This window comes from Stenella coeruleoalba (assembly GCF_951394435.1).
Source record: "Stenella coeruleoalba genome assembly, chromosome: 8".
Classification (NCBI taxonomy): Eukaryota; Metazoa; Chordata; class Mammalia; order Artiodactyla; family Delphinidae; genus Stenella; species Stenella coeruleoalba.
The window spans coordinates 64,614,301-64,635,045 of NC_137154.1; the positions used below are offsets into that span (position 1 = coordinate 64,614,301).

The window sequence follows — 20,745 nt, forward strand, 5'->3', positions numbered from 1 at the left end:
GTGAATTGCAATACAAAAAGTACATGAGGTTTAAGACAAAACTGAGACTTAACATGTCAATGTGAAATTTCCAACTATGCATCTAGTATCCCTGGTGATTTTGGATACTCTGGTGGAAAGCACAGAGATTCAGTGTCTACGTCACTCAAGGAGAACCAGACTTAGAAAATCTAGGTTCTAATCTAGACTCATCATTTACCAGCTGTGTGACCTTGGATGAGTCACTTGCCCTCTGTATAAGCCTCAGTGCCTTTTTCTGGTTAAGAGGAAGTTACACTGAACCATCTTCAAGGTCCCTTTCAGCTCTAAAAGCCTTGTAGTTCTTGTTTATGGTTTAGAGCTCTAATTTGCCTAATTTTGCCTCATCTATTATTTCTAATGTATCCTATCTGTTTACTCAGTGTGGAGATTTCATATCACTGTGAAATATCCCTTGGAGATCCCAAAGATCTGACCAAATATAAACTGCTAATATTCCACGAATTAGGCTATTACTGCTCAGCCAATGAAGGCTAACCAATACTTCCAAATGCAAGATACACCATAAGAAGGTTTAACCAATAACCAGATTCTTATCAAAACTCCTGTATCTTTTCTTTATAATCTCTGTCTCATCAAATCTCCAGAAGATAACTTCAGGGTTCACTAGACATTAACCGAGTATACCCCCTATTGTAAACGTTCATAATTTTGTTGTTTTTAGTTGAAATACCCTGATTTTCCTTTTTAAAGTATTTACATAAGTGAGAGAAGTAAATACGACTGAAGGAGTCAAGATTAAAAATTCTCTTAAGCACATACATAAATTTCATAATACATATCACCTGAATATTTACAAAAACTTTTTAAATTTAATAATCATTGCCTTATTTTCTCATGATTTGTACAATTAAAAAATAAGCCTGTGCATTCACACAGACTTTTAAAAATACAGCATCTGTTTGAATCACAAATGATTAGCAAAATCCATTACTTCATAGTTTACCATCATCCATAAAAACCTCATTTCACTGAATATTTAGGAAAAAGCAGGCTGGTGTTCAATGGGAAAGTATATTACGGTCAAGGGCAGTTTTAATTTTAAAGGCACAAATCTTCATAGGGATCTATTTGTAACCTTTTGACATTGCAGTAGCCATACGGTAAAAGTCTCTAGTCTGTGAATAAGTCAGTTTCCTTTCATGACTGGTGGTGATCAGTCTGAAACGCTGGGAGGTACACCCTACAATTTAGGAATTGGTGTGGCCGCCAGTGCTATGCTTTCAATTGCACACTCATCGGTTCCTCTGCGGATCCGGAAGTAACCACCCTCACCCCAGCCAGGGCCCCAGCTGTTTTTAACAATCCAGTAATCCAGTCCAGAGGCCAAGTCGGTGCCATAGCCCACCAGCAGGACAGCGTGATTGGTCAGCTCAAAAGGGTTGAAAGGGTCTCTCAGACCAGTGTGGTGGTAGATCCCCTTGTGGTAGTGGAAGAAGTCATCGTAGACTTCAAACGCAACTGCCATGGGCCCATGATGGACCAGCTCAAGCTTCATCAGGGCTTCGTTGCAGCCCCCATAGAAACCTCCCACATAGTGGTACTCGGAGGAGTAGTAACGGAAGCAGTCCTCTTTCAGTTTGCATGGAGAATCTGTGCCTGTGTAGGGGAAGCAGGCCTCTTCCACCAGCCCAAAATCTTGGGCATACTTTCCTGCGATGAGGTATGGGAAGCCACCTTCACAGCCTGAGGATGAAGAACACACAGAGTTATTATTACCCTCTATTAGAAAGGGGTACAAAACAAACTGTCCCATTTCATATTTTTTCTTTTCTACGCCATTAATTATTCTTTATGTCGCCCCTAGAAGTTGTTTCTTAGCTTAAATACCACTTCATGCATCCATCCATCAGCCATCTATTTGACAGACATTTATTCGGCACCTCCTATGGAAGGTAGCTTCGTGGTTAAGTGGGAGGCTCTGAAGCCTGACTATAGAGGCTCAATCCAAAACTGGGTTAAGAATTGATAGTTTCTCTGTACCTCTGTTTACTTATCTGTAAAATATAGATAGCAATAGCACCTTCCTTGTAGGATTAAATGAATTACTTCATGTAAAAGCAATAAAAGTTCGCTATTATTGTCATTATTAAATAGCCAGACACTTCCTCAAGGAAGGCTTCTCTGACCGCCTCTTGCAGAAAAGTCTAAATTAGGTCCCCATATCCTTCCTCCAGTCCTGGCCCTATTACAAGCATATCTCAGAGACACTGCAGGTTCAGTTCCAGACTACCACAATAAAGCAAATATCACAATAAAGTCACACAAACGTTTTGGTTTCCTAGTGCATATAAAAGTTATGTTTACAGTCTACTGTAGTCTATTAAGTGTGCATTTTGTCTAAAAAACAGTACACACACCTTAATTTTAAAATGCTTTATTGCTAAAAAAAAAAAACCGCTAACCATCACCAGAGCATTCAATGAGTTATAATCGTTTTGCTGGCAGAGGGTTGGAAACATTTCAAGAATTACCAAAATGTGATAAAGAGACATGAAGTGAGCAAATCCTGTTGCAAAAATGGCACTGACAGACCTGCTCGATGCAGGGTTGCCACGAACCTTCAATTTGTAAAAAACAAAAAAACAAAAAACCATGCTGTATCTGAGAAGCACAATAAAATGAGGTATGCCTGTATACACACCCAGAACCCTTTTTCTTCATTGTTCTTATAATTATTTAATTTCTGTTTTCCTCACGTAACTGTAAGCTTCATGAGGGTAAGGACTCTCTTGATACTTCAGAGTCCCCAGGGCCCAAAAGTCACAATGTCAGAGTTTAATAAGTATTTCAGAAAGAAGGAAAGGCTCACTGACAATCATTCACCAGCAGTTTCACTGGTGGACTGAGAAAGTCTCTAGTAGCCAAACCTGGGGTTGATAGCAGAAAACTTTAAAATGAGAATGTTTCTCCCTGAATCAACGGCAGCCGGGCTTTCTACACACCTTACGTATAGCCTGTTCTAGAAGCCTACGTACACAATTTTTAAATCCTTCTGGAGAGAAACCAGTTTTGTATGATTTCAATAAGAATTAGGTTTCAGAATGAGACCTTATTTGGGACTGAGATTCATGCTTAGAAGCTGAGTGGCCTTCAAAATACTATAGAACAACTTCATGTCTGTTCCTTGTCTATAAATAGGATAACAGCTACTTTTTCAGGGTTTGAGCACTGTTGGATAATGCATGTAAGAGGCTCCTAAGAGCCAGTGCTTACTCAAAATATAGCAATTATTGACATGTTGCTGGATGGTACAGTGAATTCCATGAGAAACCACTCGATAATAAGTGATACGGCCAGAAGTTGCACCCAGGATTGTTTTTTTTTCTGAATTTTTGAATTTTATTTTATTTATTTTTGTATACAGCAGGTTCTTATTAGTCATCAGTTTTATACACATCAGTGTATACATGCCAATCCCAATCGCCCAATTCATCACACCACCACCCCCACCTCCCCCACCACTTTCCCACCTTGGTGTCCATAAGTTTGTTCTCTACATCTGTGTCTCAATTTCTGCCCTGCAAACCAGTTCATCTGTACCATTTTTCTAGGTTCCAAATATATGCATTAATACACATTAATTTTTCTCTTTCTGACTTCACTCTGTATGACAGTCTCTAGATCCACCCACGTCTCAACAAATGACCCAATTTCGTTCCTTTTTATGGCTGAGTAATATTCCATTGTATATATGTACCACATCTTCTTTATCCATTCGTCTGTCAATGGGCATTTAGGTTGCTTCCATGACCTGGCTATTGTAAATAGTGCTGCAAAGAACATTGGGGTGCATGTATCTTTTTGAATTATGGCTTTCTCTGGGTATATGCCCGGTAGTGGGATTGCTGGGTCATATGGTAGTTCTATTTTTAGTTTTTTAAGGAACCTCCATACTGTTCTCCATAGTGGCTGTATCAATTTACATTCCCACCAACAGTGCAAGAGGGTTCCCTTTTCTCCACACCCTCTCCAGCATTTGTTGTTTGTAGATTTTCTGATGATGCCCATTCTAACTGGTGTGAGGTGATACATCATTGTGGTTTTGATTTGCATTTCTCTAATAATTAGTGATGTTGAGCAGCTTTTCATGTGCCTCTTGGCCATCTGTATGTCTTCTTCGGAGAAATGTCTATTTAGGTCTTCTGCCCATTTTTTGACTGGGTTATTTAGTTTTTTAACATTCAGCTGCATGAGCTGTTTATATATTTTAGAGATTAATCCTTTGTCCATTGATTCATTTGCAAATATTTTCGCCCATTCTGAGGATTATCTTTTCGTCTTGTTTATGGTTTCCTTTGCTGTGCAAAAGCTTTTAAGTTTCATTAGGTCCCATTTGTTGATGTTTGTTTTTATTTCTATTACTCTAGGAGGTGGATCAAAACAGATCTTGCTGTGATGTATGTCAAAGAGTGTTCTTCCTATGTTTTCCTCTAAGAGTTTTATAGTGTCCAGTCTTACATTTAGGTCTCTAATCCATTTTGACTTTACTTTTGTGTATGGTGTTAGGGAGTGTTCTAATTTCATTCTTTTACACGTAGCTGTCCACTTTTCCCAGCACCACTTATTGAAGAGACTGTCTTTTCTCCATTGTATATCCTTGCCTCCTTTGTCATAGCTTAATTGACCCTAAGTGCGTGGGTTTATCTCTGGGCTTTCTATCTTGTTCCATTGATCTATATTTCTATTTTGTGGCAGTACCATATTGTCTTGATTACTGTAGCTTTTTGTATAGTCTGAAGTCAGGGAGTCTGATTCCTCCAGCTCTGCTTTTTTCCCTCAAGACTGCTTTTGGTATTCAGGGTCTTTTGTGTCTCCATACAAATTTTAAGGTATTTTGTTCTAGTTCTGTGAAAAATGCCATTGGTAATTTGAAAGGGATTGCATTGAGTCTGTAGATTGCTTTGGGTAGTATAGTCATTTTTACAATATTGATTCTTCCAATCCCAGAACATGGTATCTCTCTCCATCTGTTGGTATCATCTTTAATTTCTTTCATCAGTGTCTTAGAGTTTTCTGCTTACAGGTCTTTTCTCTCCCTAAGTAGGTTTATTCCTAGGTATTTTACTCTTTTTGTTGCAATGGTAAAAGGGAGTGTTTCCTTAATTTCTCTTTCAGATTTTTCATCATTAGTATATAGGAATGCAAGAGATTTCTGTGCATTAATTTTGTATCCTGCAACTTTACCAAATTCATTGATTAGCTCTGGTAGTTTTCTGGTAGCATCTTTAGGATTCTCTATGTATCGTATCATGTCATCTGCAAACACTGACAGTTTTACTTCTTCTTTCCAGATCAGGATTCCTTTTATTTCTTTTTCTTCTCTGATTGCTGTGGCTAAAACTTCGAAAACTATGTTGAATAATAGTGGTGAGAGTGGGCAACCTTGTCTTCTTCATGATCTTAGAGGAAATGCTTTCAGCTTTTCACCATTGAGAATGATGTTTGCTGTGGGTCTGTCATATATAGCCTTTATTATGTTGAGGTAGGTTCCCTCTATGCCCGCTTTCTGGAGAATTTTGATCATAAATGGGTATTGAATTTTTTCAAAAGCTTTTTCTGAATCTATTGAGATGATCATATGTTTTTTATTCTTCAATTTGTTAATATAGTGTATCACATTGATTGATTTGCATATATTGAAGAATCCTTGCATCCCTGGGATAAATCCCAGTTGATCATGGTGTATGATCCTTTTAATGTGTTGTTGGATTCTGTTTGCTAGTATTTTGTTGAGGATTTTTGCATCTATATTCATCAGTGATATTGGTCTGTAATTTTCTTTCTTTTTTTTTTTTTTTGCAGTATGCGGCCTCGCACTGTTGTGGCCTCTCCCATTGCGGAGCACAGGCTCTGGATACGCAGGCTCAGTGGCCATGGTTCACGGGCCTAGCTGCTCCGTGGCATATGGGATCTTCCCAGACTGGAGCACAAAACCGTGTCCCCTGCATCAGCAGGCGGACTCTCAACCACTGCGCCACCAGGGAAGCACTGTAATTTTCTTTTGTTGTAGCATCTTTGTCCAGTTTTGGTATCAGGGTGCTGGTGGCCTCATAGAATGAGTTTGGGAGTGTTCCTTCCTTTGCAACATTTTGGAAGAGTTTGAGAAGGATAGGTGTTTGCTCTTCTCTAAATGTTTGATAGAATTCACCTGTGAAGCCATCTGGTCCTGGACTTTTGTTTGTTGGAAGATTTTTAATCACAGTTTCATTACTTGTGATTGGTCTGTTCATATTTTCTATTTCTTCCTGGTTCAGTCTTGGAAGGTCATACCTTTCTAAGAATTTGTCCATTTCTTCCAGGTTGTCCATTTTATTGGCATAGAGTTGCTTGTAGTAGTCTCTTAGGATGCTCTGTATTTCTGCGGTGTCTGTTGCAACTTCTCCTTTTTCATTTCTAATTTTATTGATTTGAGTCCTCTCCCTCTTTTTCTTGATGAGTCTGGCTAATGGTTTATCAATATGGTTTATCTTCTCAAAGAACCAGCTTTTAGTTTTATTGATCTTTGCTATTGTTTTCTTTGTTTCTATTTCATTTATTTCTGCTCTGATCTTTATGATTTCTTTCCTTCTGCTAACTTTGGGTTTTGTTTGTTCTTCTTTCTCTAGCTCCTTTAGGTGTAAGGTAAGATTGTTTATTTGAGATTTTTCCTGTTTCTTGAGGTAGGCTTGTATAGCTATAAACTTCCCTCTTAGAACTGCTTTTGCTGCAGTTTTGGATAGTCGTTTCATTTTCATTTGTCTCTAGGTATTTTTTGATTTCCTCTTTGATTTCTTCAGTGATCTCTTTGTCTAAACGCATTGTTTTGCCTCCATGTGTTTGTGTTTTTTACGTTTTTTTCCCTGTAATTCATTTCTAATCTCATAGCATTGTGGTCAGAAAAGATGCTTGATATGATTTCAATTTTCTTAAATTCACTTAGGCTTGATTTGTGACCCAAGATGTGATCTATCCTGGAGAATGTTCCATGCACACTTGAGAAGAAAGTGTAACCTGCTGTTTTTGGATGGAATGTCCTATAAATATCAATTAAATCTATCTGGTCTATTGTGTCATTTAAAGCTTCTGTTTCCTTATTAATTTTCTGTTTTGATGATCCATCCATTGGTGTAAGTGAGGTGTTAAAGTCCCCCACTATTATTGTGTTACTGTCGATTTCCTCTTTTATAGCTGTTAGCAGTTGCCTTATGTATTGAGGTGCTTCTATGTTGGGTGCATATATATTTATAATTGTTATATCTTCTTCTTGGATTGATCCCTTGGTCATTATGTAGTGTCCTTCCTTGTCTCTTGTAACATTCTTTATTTTAAAGTCTATTTTATCTGATATGGGTATTGCTACTGCACCTTTCTTTTGATTTCCATTTGTATGGAATATCTTTTTCCATCTCCTCACTTTCAGTCTGTATGTGTCCCTAGGTCTAAAGTGGGTCTCTTGTAGACAGCATATATACGGGTCTTGTTTTTGTATCCATTCAGCAAGCCTGTGTCTTTTGGTTGGAGCATTTAATCCATTCACGTTTAAGGTAATTATCGATATGTATGTTACTATGACCATTTTCTTAATTGTTTTGGGTTTGTTTTTGTAGGTCCTTATCTTTGCTTGCATTTCCCACTTAGAGAAGTTCCTTTAGCATTTCTTGTAGAGCTGGTTTGGTGGTGCTGATATCTCTTAGCTTTTGCTTGTCTGGAAAGCTTTTGATTTCTCCATCGAGTCTGAATGAGATCCTTGCCAGGTAGAGTAATCTTGGTTGTAAGGTTCTTCCCTTTCATCACTTTAAGTATATCATGCCACTCCCTTCTGGCTTGTAGAGTTTCTGCTGAGAAATCATCTGTTAACCTTATGGGAGTTCCCTTGTGTGTTATTTGTCATTCTTCCCTTGCTGCTTTCAATAATTTTTCTTTGTCTTTAATTTTTGCCAGTTTGATTACTATGTGTCTCAGTGTGTTTCTCCTTGGGTTTATCCTGTATTGGACTCTCTGTGCTTCCTGGACTTGGGTGGCTGTTTCCTTTCCCATGTTAGGGAAGTTTTTGACTCTTCAAATATTTTCTCGGGTCCTCTCTCCCTTCTCCTTCTGGGACCCCTGTAATGCGAATGTTGTTGCATTTAATGTTGTCCCCACGGTCTCTTAGGCTGTCTTCTTTTCATTCTTTTTTCTTTATTCTGTTCCGCAGCGGTGAATTCCACCATTCTGTTTTCCAGGTCACTTATCCGTTCTTCTGCTTCAGTTATTCTGCTATTGATTCCTTCTAGTGTAGTTTTCATTTCAGTTATTGTATTGTTCATCTCTGTTTGTTTGTTCTTTAATCCTTCTAGGTGTTTTATAAACATTTCTTGCATCTTCTCGATCTTTGTCTCCACTCTTTTTCCAAGGTCCTGGATCATCTTCGCCCTCATTATTCTGAATCCTTTTCTGGAAGGTTGCCTATCTCCACTTCATTTAGTTGTTTTTCTGGGGTTTTATCTTGTTCCTTCATCTGGTACATAGATAGCCCTCTGCCTTTTCATGTTGTCTATCTTTCTGTGAATCGCACCCAGGTTTTCTGACAGAAGACATTATGATCTCTCTACTATCCCATCCTTTTGCCTTTGCCAACAATGGCAAACTACACACAGGTAAACAGTGCCTGAAATACAACACATACCTTGAGCATACTGGCTGCAAGACACAACCTCCTGAGGACTCAAGATTGGGGTCTGGGTATTGTTGGTTAGTATACGGATTCTTGCTTCCATCATCCCCATAGAAGCAAATGAGTAGCAGCTTCCACAAGACCCTGGTGATAGAAAAGAAGGATATATAACCCAAGAGACCTTTGACGCACTCAAAAAGAATCATAGAAACCTTAAGTGCATGACATACATTAATATATTTATATTGAGTGTTGCGGTTTTTGTTCATAAGGATCAGCACAATAAAGAAGATTCAATCAAAGAATGCTACTGACCTTACAGGCAAACATTAAGATTTTAGTTTTTTCACCAAAAGGCAATCATTACTATATGGGGCTTTCCTTGAAAATATTTTGGGAGAAAAAAACCTAACTTCTGCAAAGCATTTGACAATATTCTTTTTTTTTTTTAACATCTTTATTGGCGTATAATTGCTTTACAATGGTGTGTTAGTTTCTGCTTTATAACAAAGTGAATCAGCTATACATATACATATATCCCCATATCTCCTCCCTCTTGTGTCTCCCTCCCACCCTCCCTATCCCACCCCTCTAGGTGGTCACAAAGCACCCAGCTGATCTCCCTGTGCTATGCGTCTGCTTCCCACTGGCTATCTATTTTACATTTGGTAGTGTATATGTGTCCATGCCACTCTCTCACTTCGCCCCAGCTTACCCTTCCCCCTCTCTGTGTCCTCAAGTCCATTCTCTATGTCTGCATCTTTATTCCTGTCCTGCCCCTAGGTTCTTCAGATCCTTTTTTTTATATTCCATATATATATGCATTAGCATACAGTATTTATTTTTCTCTTTCTGACTTACTTCACTTTGTATGACAGTCTCTAGGTCCATCCACCTCACTACAAATAACTCAATTTCGTTTCTTTTTATGGCCGAGTAATATTCCACTGTATATATGTGCCACATCTTCTTTATCCATTCATCTGTTGATGGACACTTAGGTTGCTTCCATTTGGCAGTATTCTTAATGCAGAAATGATTTACATTTGCAACATTCTGAGCCATCAAATTGAGAGAAAATAATGGAGGGATACATATAAGCTAAGCTTTTAAATATCTCCAGAGAGGCATTTTCTAAAGCCCTTGTTGGGTGGAATTAACCCTAATAATGGCTCAGGTATGGGTGTATTATAGTAGAGAGTTGGACTCAACCAGGGTCAAGGAGGCAAAATACAACAAAGTCCAAGGAGGTAAGAGAGTAATTACAATGATAGATATGGTATTTAAGGTGGCCAGTAAGGAAGTAAAGATATAAAGCAGATGGAGGTAGTGAAATGGAAAATGAATTGAAATGTAGCTGTATGGAGGTAGGGGAGAAGGGAAAGGAAAACAGCTTTATTTAATATGTAAATGTTCTGGCAAGACAAAATAAATTTACTTAAGAAGCATATGCTAGGAATATAGTTGCTGCTTCAAGAGAAGAAAAATATTGTATTATGAGGTAATTTATATAAAAATATTTTTATCTGTTTCTTCAATATGTGTGAGTAGAAGAAATACACAGAATAAAATATGGAATGTATGTAACAAAACTGGGATTTCCACTTGTTACAATTCTAGAAAGAAATGAGCATAACTTAATATCCCCATTATGATACAGCCTCTTTCACATCTGCCACTGATACAAATTCTACATGGAGATATGCTTGTACCAAACCTGAGACACTGGTATTAAATGAAGTTGACATGTTACTCAAGTTACTAATATTAATTAGTTACCAAATTACTTGAATGGTAAGCACTCCCTTGTGCACGTAAAGTAAGATGAACGAACAGACAATATTACAATTCAAAACACTCATTCTACATAAAGAGAATGCTGCCTTTGTTCTCTTTAATAAGTCTGAATTTAGTTAGTGAATGTCTTCCTCCAAAAAGTATTAAGAAGAACACTGTCCATTAAAAATATGAGGGGCACTGTTTTTCTCTTCTCCTGGTAACTGTTCATTCATGTCCCTCCCTGAGTACAAAGGAAAGCCAGGATACTCTATGCTCAGCCTCTAACATTCTTAAGCCTACTTGAACTACTTAATACCGTTTTCCTCAAACTAAATTGTGAATTTCTTTGAGTATTTACAGGAAATCTGTTTTCTTCACCTTGATGCCTGAGGCAATGAAGGAACTCAGTGCATCTTTGTAGAAAGAAAAGTCAAATTATGAATAAGTGGATACATATTTATATCCAGGAAAGAAGGTTATTTCAATGGAAACAGTTAATATTTACTTTTAGTCCATTAGAGCCCTATCACCCTGTAACTGCTACCATTCTGATGGTCCCCAAAATTCTCCCCGTAAACATCTCAGATTTATCCATACTGCTTTTGCCACTGAGGGATCACCTAAATTATGAAGATTAGAAGAGAAACATTTGGAAAGGGGCCTTGGGATTCATCTAGTGTGCAACCTACCCAATAATACATACACTGAGATTCAAAAAGAAGCACTGACCTGTCCAAAGTCACAAAACTAAAGGGTGGCAGGTGCTATCATCTAAATGTCTCCTAATGCAGAGTACTGTCTTTTTCCATTTATAGATCAGTATCTACTTTAAAGAATTTTCAAATTTCCTTTCCCTGTCTTCTAGTTACTAGATAGAATGAAATTAACGTGCACATTTTGTTTTCAAAACCATCCAAATAATACTATCCTTAGGACTCCTCTTTCAAATGACAGAATGTCAAAGAACTAGATGAGTGACAGTAAATGGCCAAGGCCAGTGTTCCTTTCTTGAGACATCAGGATCTTTCAATAAATAACATCACAAGAGTCTAGAAATGGCCCCAATTTGGCCATTTAGCATTCTTGGCCCAGGGCAGCCACAGAAATAATCTCTCTTGGTATTAACTATTAAATCCTCATCATCTGACCATCCAGCATTGTGGGAGGGACAGGCCACATGTACATTCAAGGGCTCAGAATGTGCTCTGTTAACAGAGAGATCACAGGAATGAGGAATGGAGATAACCTTCCTCAAGCCCTTGATGTTCCCAGAAGGTCAGCTGCCAATGTAAGTAATGCCTCTTCAGAAGTCAGGCCAGAGTCTAGATTCTGTAAATCAACTATACTTCAATAAACAAATAGTAAATAAATAAATAACAAAAATAAATAAAAGGACCATTTTCTCTTAAGAAGACTACAGGGCAATAAAGAAGAAGATGGGGAGACGATCCAGACAGAGCTCTATGGTAATCATATTTCCACAATCTCAAACGGGTATGTGATTGTCAGATGGTTTAACTATATTCAGCTGTAACTTCTAACAGTGGAGAGAACACTGAACTGGGAGTAAGGAGCCAGGATTCTTTTTCCCTTCCCTCCCACCCCGTCACTCAGCTGTGTGACTCTGGGCAAGTCACTTGACCTTTCTGGCATTTCTTTTTATCTTGTGTGTAAAAGGAATAGGGTGGAGCAGTTTAAGGCCCCTGCCTTCCAGTTTTAATATAAACAGTAGTTAGAACAAGACTTAAACAAACTAGATTTTAAAGTTAGGAAAACCCTCTGCATTTCCTAATTAATGTGACCTGAAAGACACTCCCCTTCTCTCTTGAAGACGCAATCATAAATAAAGACAACACAGCTGGGAGAAGAACAAAGAAAGTCCCACCTCTTGCAACTTCCTAGCTCTCTTCCCTCTCACACATCAAAGTAAATCCTGGCTACATGGCTAGTGCTTAGAGATGTTAACACGTGTAAAGGTAAGAATTTGCCCCCATCCCCGCCATATTTTTTTTTCATTAATCTTGATTTGCTCTCCAAATAGAGAAAAGTTGTGAATTCCCTTAACTGTGGGTAATTTTGAATTCTAGGTTATATAGAACACTGGTGTATTTAAGTTAGTGGAAATTTCCAAGTAGCCCGGTTAGTAGGAATAGAAAATAATTTTTTCCCAACCTAAAGTACAGAAAACCAAAAAGAAATCAAAAGAGGAACAACTAAGTACATTATTTTCTCAGACACCTAACAAGATACTACAGATGAGGGATCAGTTTAAAAGCAATTAATCTGTCAAAGCCCTCTGTTTTTAAATTGTCCATGTCTGTACAAACCATATTTATAACACTCAAAGAATATGGAATATTAGAGATGACAATACCTTTTACCAAGCCACAAGAAAATCATTGTCAAAGGATATAGCTTTAGAAAGTCTAATTTCCTTCCCCTGAATAATTATCTCATCAGTAGTCAATCATATATTTTGTGAAGTGAGTGGAACTAAATATTTCTTTCAACCTTTCCCTAAAGAATTTTAAGAACGCCCTATTAAAGCAGTTATTATACTGTATTTTAATGTTTTGCTTGCAGGTCTTGCTAAACTGTAGTTTCTAGGATGAGGACCATGTCATATTGGTCTTTATATCCTCAGCCATTAAACAAAAATTACTGGACTTCCCTGGTGGCGCAGTGGTTAAGAAGCAGGGGATAGGGGTTCAATCCCTGGTCCGGGAAGATCCCACATGTGCAGAGCAACTAAGCCCGTGCGCCACAACTACTGAGCCCGCACGCTCTAGGGCCTGCGTGCCGTAACTACTGAGCCTGCGTGCTGCAACTACTGAAGCCCACGTGCCTAGAGCCGGTGCTTCACAACAAGACGAGCCACCGCAATGAAAAGCCTGCACACTGCAACGAAGAGTAGCCCCGCTCATCACAACTAAAGAAAGTCCACGCACAGCAGCAAAGACCCAACGCAGCCAAAAAAAAACCTCCTAACATATTAGATACTCTATAAACACTGCAACACAGTGGAAACAACCATGTGCCAAGCCCTCAATAACCAACACTTGACATGCAGTATTTACTTAATCCTCTCCAATAAGGATAGGAAACCTGTTTGATGACAGAATAAATTTTAATCCTCTCTTAATATCAAACCTTTAATCGACTTCCCATTCATTTCTCAATTACCTTCAAATTTCTCTCATTTCCAATCCCTCCTTTCCAAGGAAGCTATCCCCAGAAAAGGTAGGGATGGATTTCAGGACCCACACTTTCTCTAGAGCCAAAGAGTCTCAGAATAACTGATACAAAGGAAAGACAAAGAGATGAGACCTCTGGTGTCAGATGAAGGACAGGAACACTGCTGCTGTAAGACCTGCTCAAAGCTCCATATATTCAGAACACTTTGCAAGAATTCAGTCAGGATGAACTGAAGGGTTGGTGGTGAATGTTGAGAAGTGGGAGAGGCTGATTAGCATTGAATTTTAGGAAAGGGGAAGGACAATTTATCTTTGGGTGTCATAAATTTATAATCCTCTCTCAGGAGACACTAATCAGAATGTTTCCAGACAGTAAACACTACGCCCATTTTATAGTAACAAAGCAGTCATGTGTACTGTAATTATCTTCAAAATGAGCTTAGAAGTAATAAACCTGAGTATTATATAAATGATTCTCCAATCATTGTTGGCTAAAATTTAGGATAAAATAATTTGCTCTCAAGTGCTATGAGAGGAAACGTTATTAAATCTACTCATCCTGTATCCAATTTCCAAAAATAACATAAAATGCAATTACAGTGATAATTCTGATAAACCTGGGCTCTGCCTCCAGCCCACCATTCAGGAAGCTGAGTTAATACTTACCATTATATGTCTTATCCTGGGGTAAAGTTAATTGAAAGGTCTTTACACAGCTCAAAAAATCTACTTTACCAGAAAAAAATTTAAGGATTCATTTTCTGGGCTCCTAAAGTAATTAAAGACTAAATGATGGGGGGAGGAAAAAGGGGTAGAGTGGGCAGACAGGTAGTAAAGAAGGATTCCAGCATAAAGAAGATGTGGTATATATACACAATGGAATATTACTCAGCCATAAAAAAGAATGAAATATTGCCATTTTCAGCAACATGATGATCCTAGAGATTATCATACTAAGTAAATCAAAGACAAATATCATATATCACTTACATGTAGAATCTAAAAAGTAATACAGATGAACTTATTTACAAAACAGAAACAGACTCACAGACATAGAAAAAAACTGGTTACCAAAGGGGAAAGGGGAGGGATAAATCAGGAGTTTGGGATTAACAGATACACACTACTATATATAAAATAGATAAACAACAAGGACTTACTGTATAGCACAGGGAACTATATTCAATGTCTTTTAATAAACTATAATGGAAAAGAATCTGAAAAGGAATACATATATATAAACTGAGTCACTTTGCTGTACACCTGAAACTAAAACAACATTGTAAATCTATTATACTTCAATTAAAAAAAAAAAAAGATTCCAGCAAACCACTTGCAGAAGGAAGACCAATTTTGGCTGCATGCAATTCTTTGTTTCTACACAAGTCTCTGTGACTAGGAGGGCAAATGAGGTTGGCTTACGTATCACTCTAATTTCATTAGCTACCTGGAACACACTGAGAAGGATACTGAAGAAATGCTGAGCTCTGCTGGAGAGATTATCTACTACCAAAGTCTGTCATGGACACAAAAAGAAGTGAGTATTCATTAGTTATATATTTTCCATTTCTTTACTAAAGTGGATCATAACCTATTCACCTCTGTATCCCCCAAATCTGAGAGCCTGGCACATAGTAAATGTTTAATAAATATTTCAGAATGAATTAATGAAAAAAAAAATCAGACTTTTTTTTTACCTTGGTTTCGAACAGGAGTAACAAAATTGGTACCATGAACATTTCTCCAGTCCCAGGATGCTGGCAAATGCAAAATCTTTTTCTGTATTTCAGCAGTTATTGGTGCAGGTTTGGGCCTAGGATGGAAATAGACATTTGATGTCAATATATATTCTTTCCTTTGAGGATGATTCCATGATTTCAACCACCTGGCTGGCTAGAATGTAGATTCAGATCCAAAGAGCACTTGTCTAGCAGTGTTTCAATGTGTCTATTATACAAACATGTGTCTACTATACAATGTGTCAATTATACAACTAAGTTGTATAAATTACCCATTTCTTTTTCAGGATCTAGTAATTTTCCCCGGTGAAATCATGTTGGTTTCGTATATTGCCATTGCTAATTCTAGTATGCCTAAATAGCTGCATTCTCTTACTTTTAATAGATTTTGACCAAGAAAGCAGATGTGAGAAATTGAAGATGGCCTACAAAGGGTTTAGAGAAAATAGAGGAATGACTGATGTTTGACTCTGGAGATGGTGGTGATGGTAGCTGTAAAAGAAGTGAAGGCCTGTATATAAAAGATCTAAGTAGAAGCAGGCAGTCTAGCTCCATAAACAGATGAAAGTAAGACACAAAGATGGCCACAAATGGCTTTACCACTTACTAGCTGTGTAACATTCGTCAAAGACCTTAACATCACAAAACTATGATCACCTCCTATTAAGATGGGTACAATCATGCCTACCGCAAAGGATTGTTATGAAAATTCAATGTAATAATGATTAACAAGTGCTTAAAACATGGCCTTGTCTCTGATAAGTCCTTACTAAATTATTAAGCTATTAGGATGATCACCACCACCATCATCGTCCTCCATGTCATTAAGACTAAATTGCTGCTGATACATTTAGGTGACTATCTAGCACAAAACAGGCAATTGTTAACTTCCTTCTTCCTAACATCCTATAAAGGCAGAGTGTTTGCCCATCAATGCACACACAGATAAAACAAAAGCAATGTGACAACAAAGCTCAGTGGTGTGAAAATGAAGACAGTGAAAGAGAAATCAGGGAGATGGAGAAGTGAGAATTACAAACATCACAGGCACACTATACATTATTGGCTTTCAATCATTTGGGTCCAGATTCTTTTAAGAATCTGCAGAGAGCTCTGGACTCAGATGTCCATAAACAATACGTTTTTCAACAAGAGTTCTTCAGAAACATGGCACCTGACACATGGCAAAGCAGCTGGGGCTGAGGCTCAATCTTCCAGACAGGAGTCCCAGTCTCCCTGGGCTCCAGTGCTGACCCCACCTCCTCTGGGTTCTCCTTTGGCTTGTTACTGAACAGGTCTCAACTTCTCGTCTCACACAGATACAGGATGGCTCTTTCACTTTAGTGAATCTGAGAAGGAATACGGTATGCTCCCATTCCCAATTTCGACTAACCAGAGCATCTCACACACTAGTCATTCCTCAGAATACACTTTGAGAAACACTGTGTAAGATTCTTTTCAGATATGGGTAGAACTGTGAGAGAAACTACATAGTCTGCTAAATCCAGCTACAGTTTTGAAGGAATAAATCTACCAAATTCCTGACTGTATAAATTCAAAGAACGGTATAATTTTCCATAAGAAATACACCATGGGGTATATAAACTAAAGATGGGAGGGAAATGCCACTCTGGCTGAAGGTAGCAGAGGTATATTGATAAATATGGAATATTTTTTGCTGGACCTAAAAACAGAGAAAGGATTTTGAGATTTTTACAGGTGGCAAATTTGACAGTTTCTATAGGTAAGTTCAGGGGTATCTGAGGCAAAGGGAGTGTCATGAATGGAGGTAGGTGAAAGTTTTCAGGAATTTTCTGTCATATTATTTGAAAGCAGGTCAAGGTAGTCAATACAGTTATGGGCAAATTTAGGTGGCTTTGATTACCAGGCTAAATTTATTCATTAGACAATAGGTAGTGACTCAACCATAGCTGGGTGTAAGAAGATGTAACAGGCAGTATTTCATAGAATGGCTAAGAGTGGGGACAGGGAGGGGTAGAAACCAAAGAGAGAGAAGGCAGGAAGCTGATCCATTATACAGGATAGAGGTGACAAAGCCCTAAGCCAAAGCGTAGAAATTGGAAAGAGAGTAAAGGAAATGGCAGATGCTGTGAAAGCAAAACCCATAAATAGGGCTTGGAGAACATCCGAGTCTGTATGAATAGGAAAGGGAGATGGTCAGGGAAAAGATAACATAAAAAGTCTAAGTTACGATGACCAATAAAATGATGAACAGCCCAGGGAGGAGGAGATCAATTGATACAAATATCTTTACTAGTGATAAAGAGATGTGCTTTATTACCTTGGAATTCTCCGGCTGTGGCCACCACCTCTCCTAATCATCTCTTTCAGTGTAAGAGTCTCATATTCCGTGTATGCAGTCGCAGTCCAAGACTTCTGAATGGCATTGATAGCTTTCACAAAGTTGTGGTTATATTTGTAGAGCCTATTAGAATACCTGCCAGCAAAAGTAAGACAGCTTCAGATACACTCTTTACTGATGTAAATAGATCCCGTTAAAATAGGCACTCTTATACTGTGGGCCTGAGTGGAAAGTGGTATAATCTTTCAGGAAGACAACTGGATATGTCAATCTCTATCAATAGCCTAGAATTGGAATGTGTCCTATGAAAATAAAAGTTCAAGTGAACTAAGATGTATGTATAAGGATGTTCAGTGAAACATTTTTATACCAGTGATGGATTATAAACATAAATATTCTAAGGTAAGGGATGGATTAAATAAATAATGGTACTTCATTTGCTATATAGTTTATTCAGTAAAAATATCTGGAAGATTATTTAGTGATATGGAAGACTTCACACTATATTAAACAAAAAAGCAGAATATCAAAGAAGTTTATATAGAATTAATCAATTTTTGTGAAAGTGAACATTTATATTTATACCCTAAGTACATACAACCATGGTTATCTCTGAGTGGTGACATAGGATCATCACCTTTCCCCCACCCTCTACAATTTCTACAATGTACCTTTTAAACTTTGTAATAATAAAAAATAAAGGCGGAGGGGGGAGGACAGCAAAACTGTATACAATATATATATAGCATGGCAAGCATTATAACCACATGATGGAAAAAAAAAATGGTTCCATAGGGACATTTGGTTTATATCCTTGTTACTCAAATTTGGTTCTTGAGCCAGTATCAGCAGAAGCACCTGGAAGCTTGCTAGAAGTATCCAACCCAGGCCACCTGAATCAGAATCTACATTTTTAACAAGATCCCCAGATGATTCACAGCAACATTAAAATCTGAAAGGCACTGGTTTACCTGATGCCAAATGCTTGGATATAGATGTAAACAAGTCTAACACACAAAGAGCATGTTTACAAAGCAAAAGAACTGAGGGAGTTGATTATTCATTTAACTTAAACATGTATCGCACGTATGTGCCAGGTGCTAGGAATGAACAGAATTCACCATGTTATTTCTACTAAAAAAGATTCTGGCCCCGGAGCAGCTAAGCCCATGAGCCACAACTACTGAAGCCCGTGCGCCTAGAGTCCGTGCTCCGCAGCAAGAGAAGCCCCCGCAATGAGAAGCCCACGCACCGCAACGAAGAGTAGCCCCCGCTTACCACAACTAGAGAAAGCCCACGCACAGTAACAAAGACCCAATGCAGCCGTACATACATACATACATAAACACATACATACATAACATTCTGTAACTTAAGTGTGACTCACTACCCAAGACTTTCATTAACATTCAATTATGCAAAGCAAGATATACGTAACCTGAGTAACATGTTAGGCATATTTTGAACTTTCCTTTCTCTTTTAATTTGGATGTTCGCAGAGAGAGTATTTTGATATAGTCAAAAATCCTGGGAGCACTGAAAATAATAAGAAAAATGTGCAACCACATTGATAATGTGTTAATGTTTTTATCAAAATCCTTTCCCATTTGTTGCAAAATGTGAAACCAGAGAGGTACCTTTATTAAATAGATTATAAAACTGCCTGTATTCTATTTCTGACAACACTAACACACAACAAAAGCCAGTTACAGTTGTTGTTTCTTAAGACACAGGAATATATTTTAAGTTGTAAATGTCTATCTTGAAATCAGATCATTAAGAGCTGAAAGAGACCTTGATGGTAATTTAGTCCTAAATGCTTACTTTACAAGTGAGGCAACATAGATTCTGAGCACTCCGGTTAGTAGCTTCTTCACTAAATGAGGCAATGTTTGAAATGTCAGAAAAGTACAAAGTAGTAGGGTGAAAAGTGAACAGCTTCATAGGAAAGGTGTTGCTCAAGGATCACTCCAAAACAAAGCAATTTAAAAGCTAAGTTCAAAATGGAGGTGATGAATTAGTCTAAATCTTGGGGAGTACTTCCCCAGACAAGTGCGATTTGTCCTCTTTGAACTCATGTCCCCCCACCTTCTCTGCTGCAGAGTTATTCACTGCCAGTGTGGTCTGGCTCTGGATGATTTGTTCATGTACACTTTCAGTGGATTTCACAACCAAACAAAACAGAAAATTTGCTACTGCTAATATTTATCTTTTCCTTCCAAACTAATAAAAGTCTGAAATCTCTTGTGTGGTTCATAGTTACTTAAACTGGACCTAACTCAACAAAAACTTTAACTGAAAGTTATACACTGAATTGTGTCCTCCTCAAATTCATGTGTTCAAGTTCCAACCTCCAGTACATCAGAATGTGACTGTATTCAGAGACAGGGCCTTTAAAGAGGACATTAAGGTTAAATGAGGCCATATGGGTGGGCCCTAATCCAATATGACTGGTGTACTTTTGAGAAATGGAGATTAGGACACAGACAGGATGACCATGTAGAACAACAGTGAGCAGCCATCTGCAAGCCAGGGACAGAGGCCTCAGAAGAAACTAAACCTGCTGACACCTTATCTTGGACTTATAGCCTCCAGAATTGTGAGAAAATAAGTTTCTGTTGCTTAAACCGTTCAGTCGGTGGTACTCTGTTATGGCAGCCCCAGGAAACTAATACGCTACATAAATACTAAGAACTTTAATTGCAGTTATTTATTTCCTTGTTTAAAACTTACGTTCAATTAGCATCACCTATATTTGTTGCAACACAAACATACGTATCTACAAGTATTATGCAACATATTATTACATGGCAATAATAAAATGACTTTTCTGTATAAGTCACTGCAATTCTGTGGTCCTTTATATAACTATTCTTTAAAGCTATCATTGGTCCATTACTTTTGAAGTACTTTGAAAAACTACTTTCTTCTCTATCACTCAATGTATTTTTCCAGGAAAGTTGTACATAACATGGCTTATGTTTCTAAGTCAAATACATTTTATATAATCAAATTAAATTTTCCAAGAATTAAGAC

General features: G+C 37.8%; 1 protein-coding gene across 1 annotated transcript in view; it reads right to left on the bottom strand.

The window, feature by feature from the left end:
* Positions 1-549: 549 nt before the first annotated feature.
* Positions 550-20,745, bottom strand: part of CTSC (cathepsin C) — a 40,707-nt gene continuing 20,511 nt past the window's right edge. The window contains exons 4-7 of the mRNA XM_079928551.1: positions 17,689-17,844; positions 15,345-15,460; positions 8,687-8,818; positions 550-1,725 (exon numbers count right to left, since the gene is read on the bottom strand). Coding sequence (XP_079784677.1) covers positions 1,223-1,725; positions 8,687-8,818; positions 15,345-15,460; positions 17,689-17,844 — 907 coding nt within the window. The 3' untranslated portion in view covers positions 550-1,222. The remainder of the gene's footprint in view (positions 1,726-8,686; positions 8,819-15,344; positions 15,461-17,688; positions 17,845-20,745) is intronic.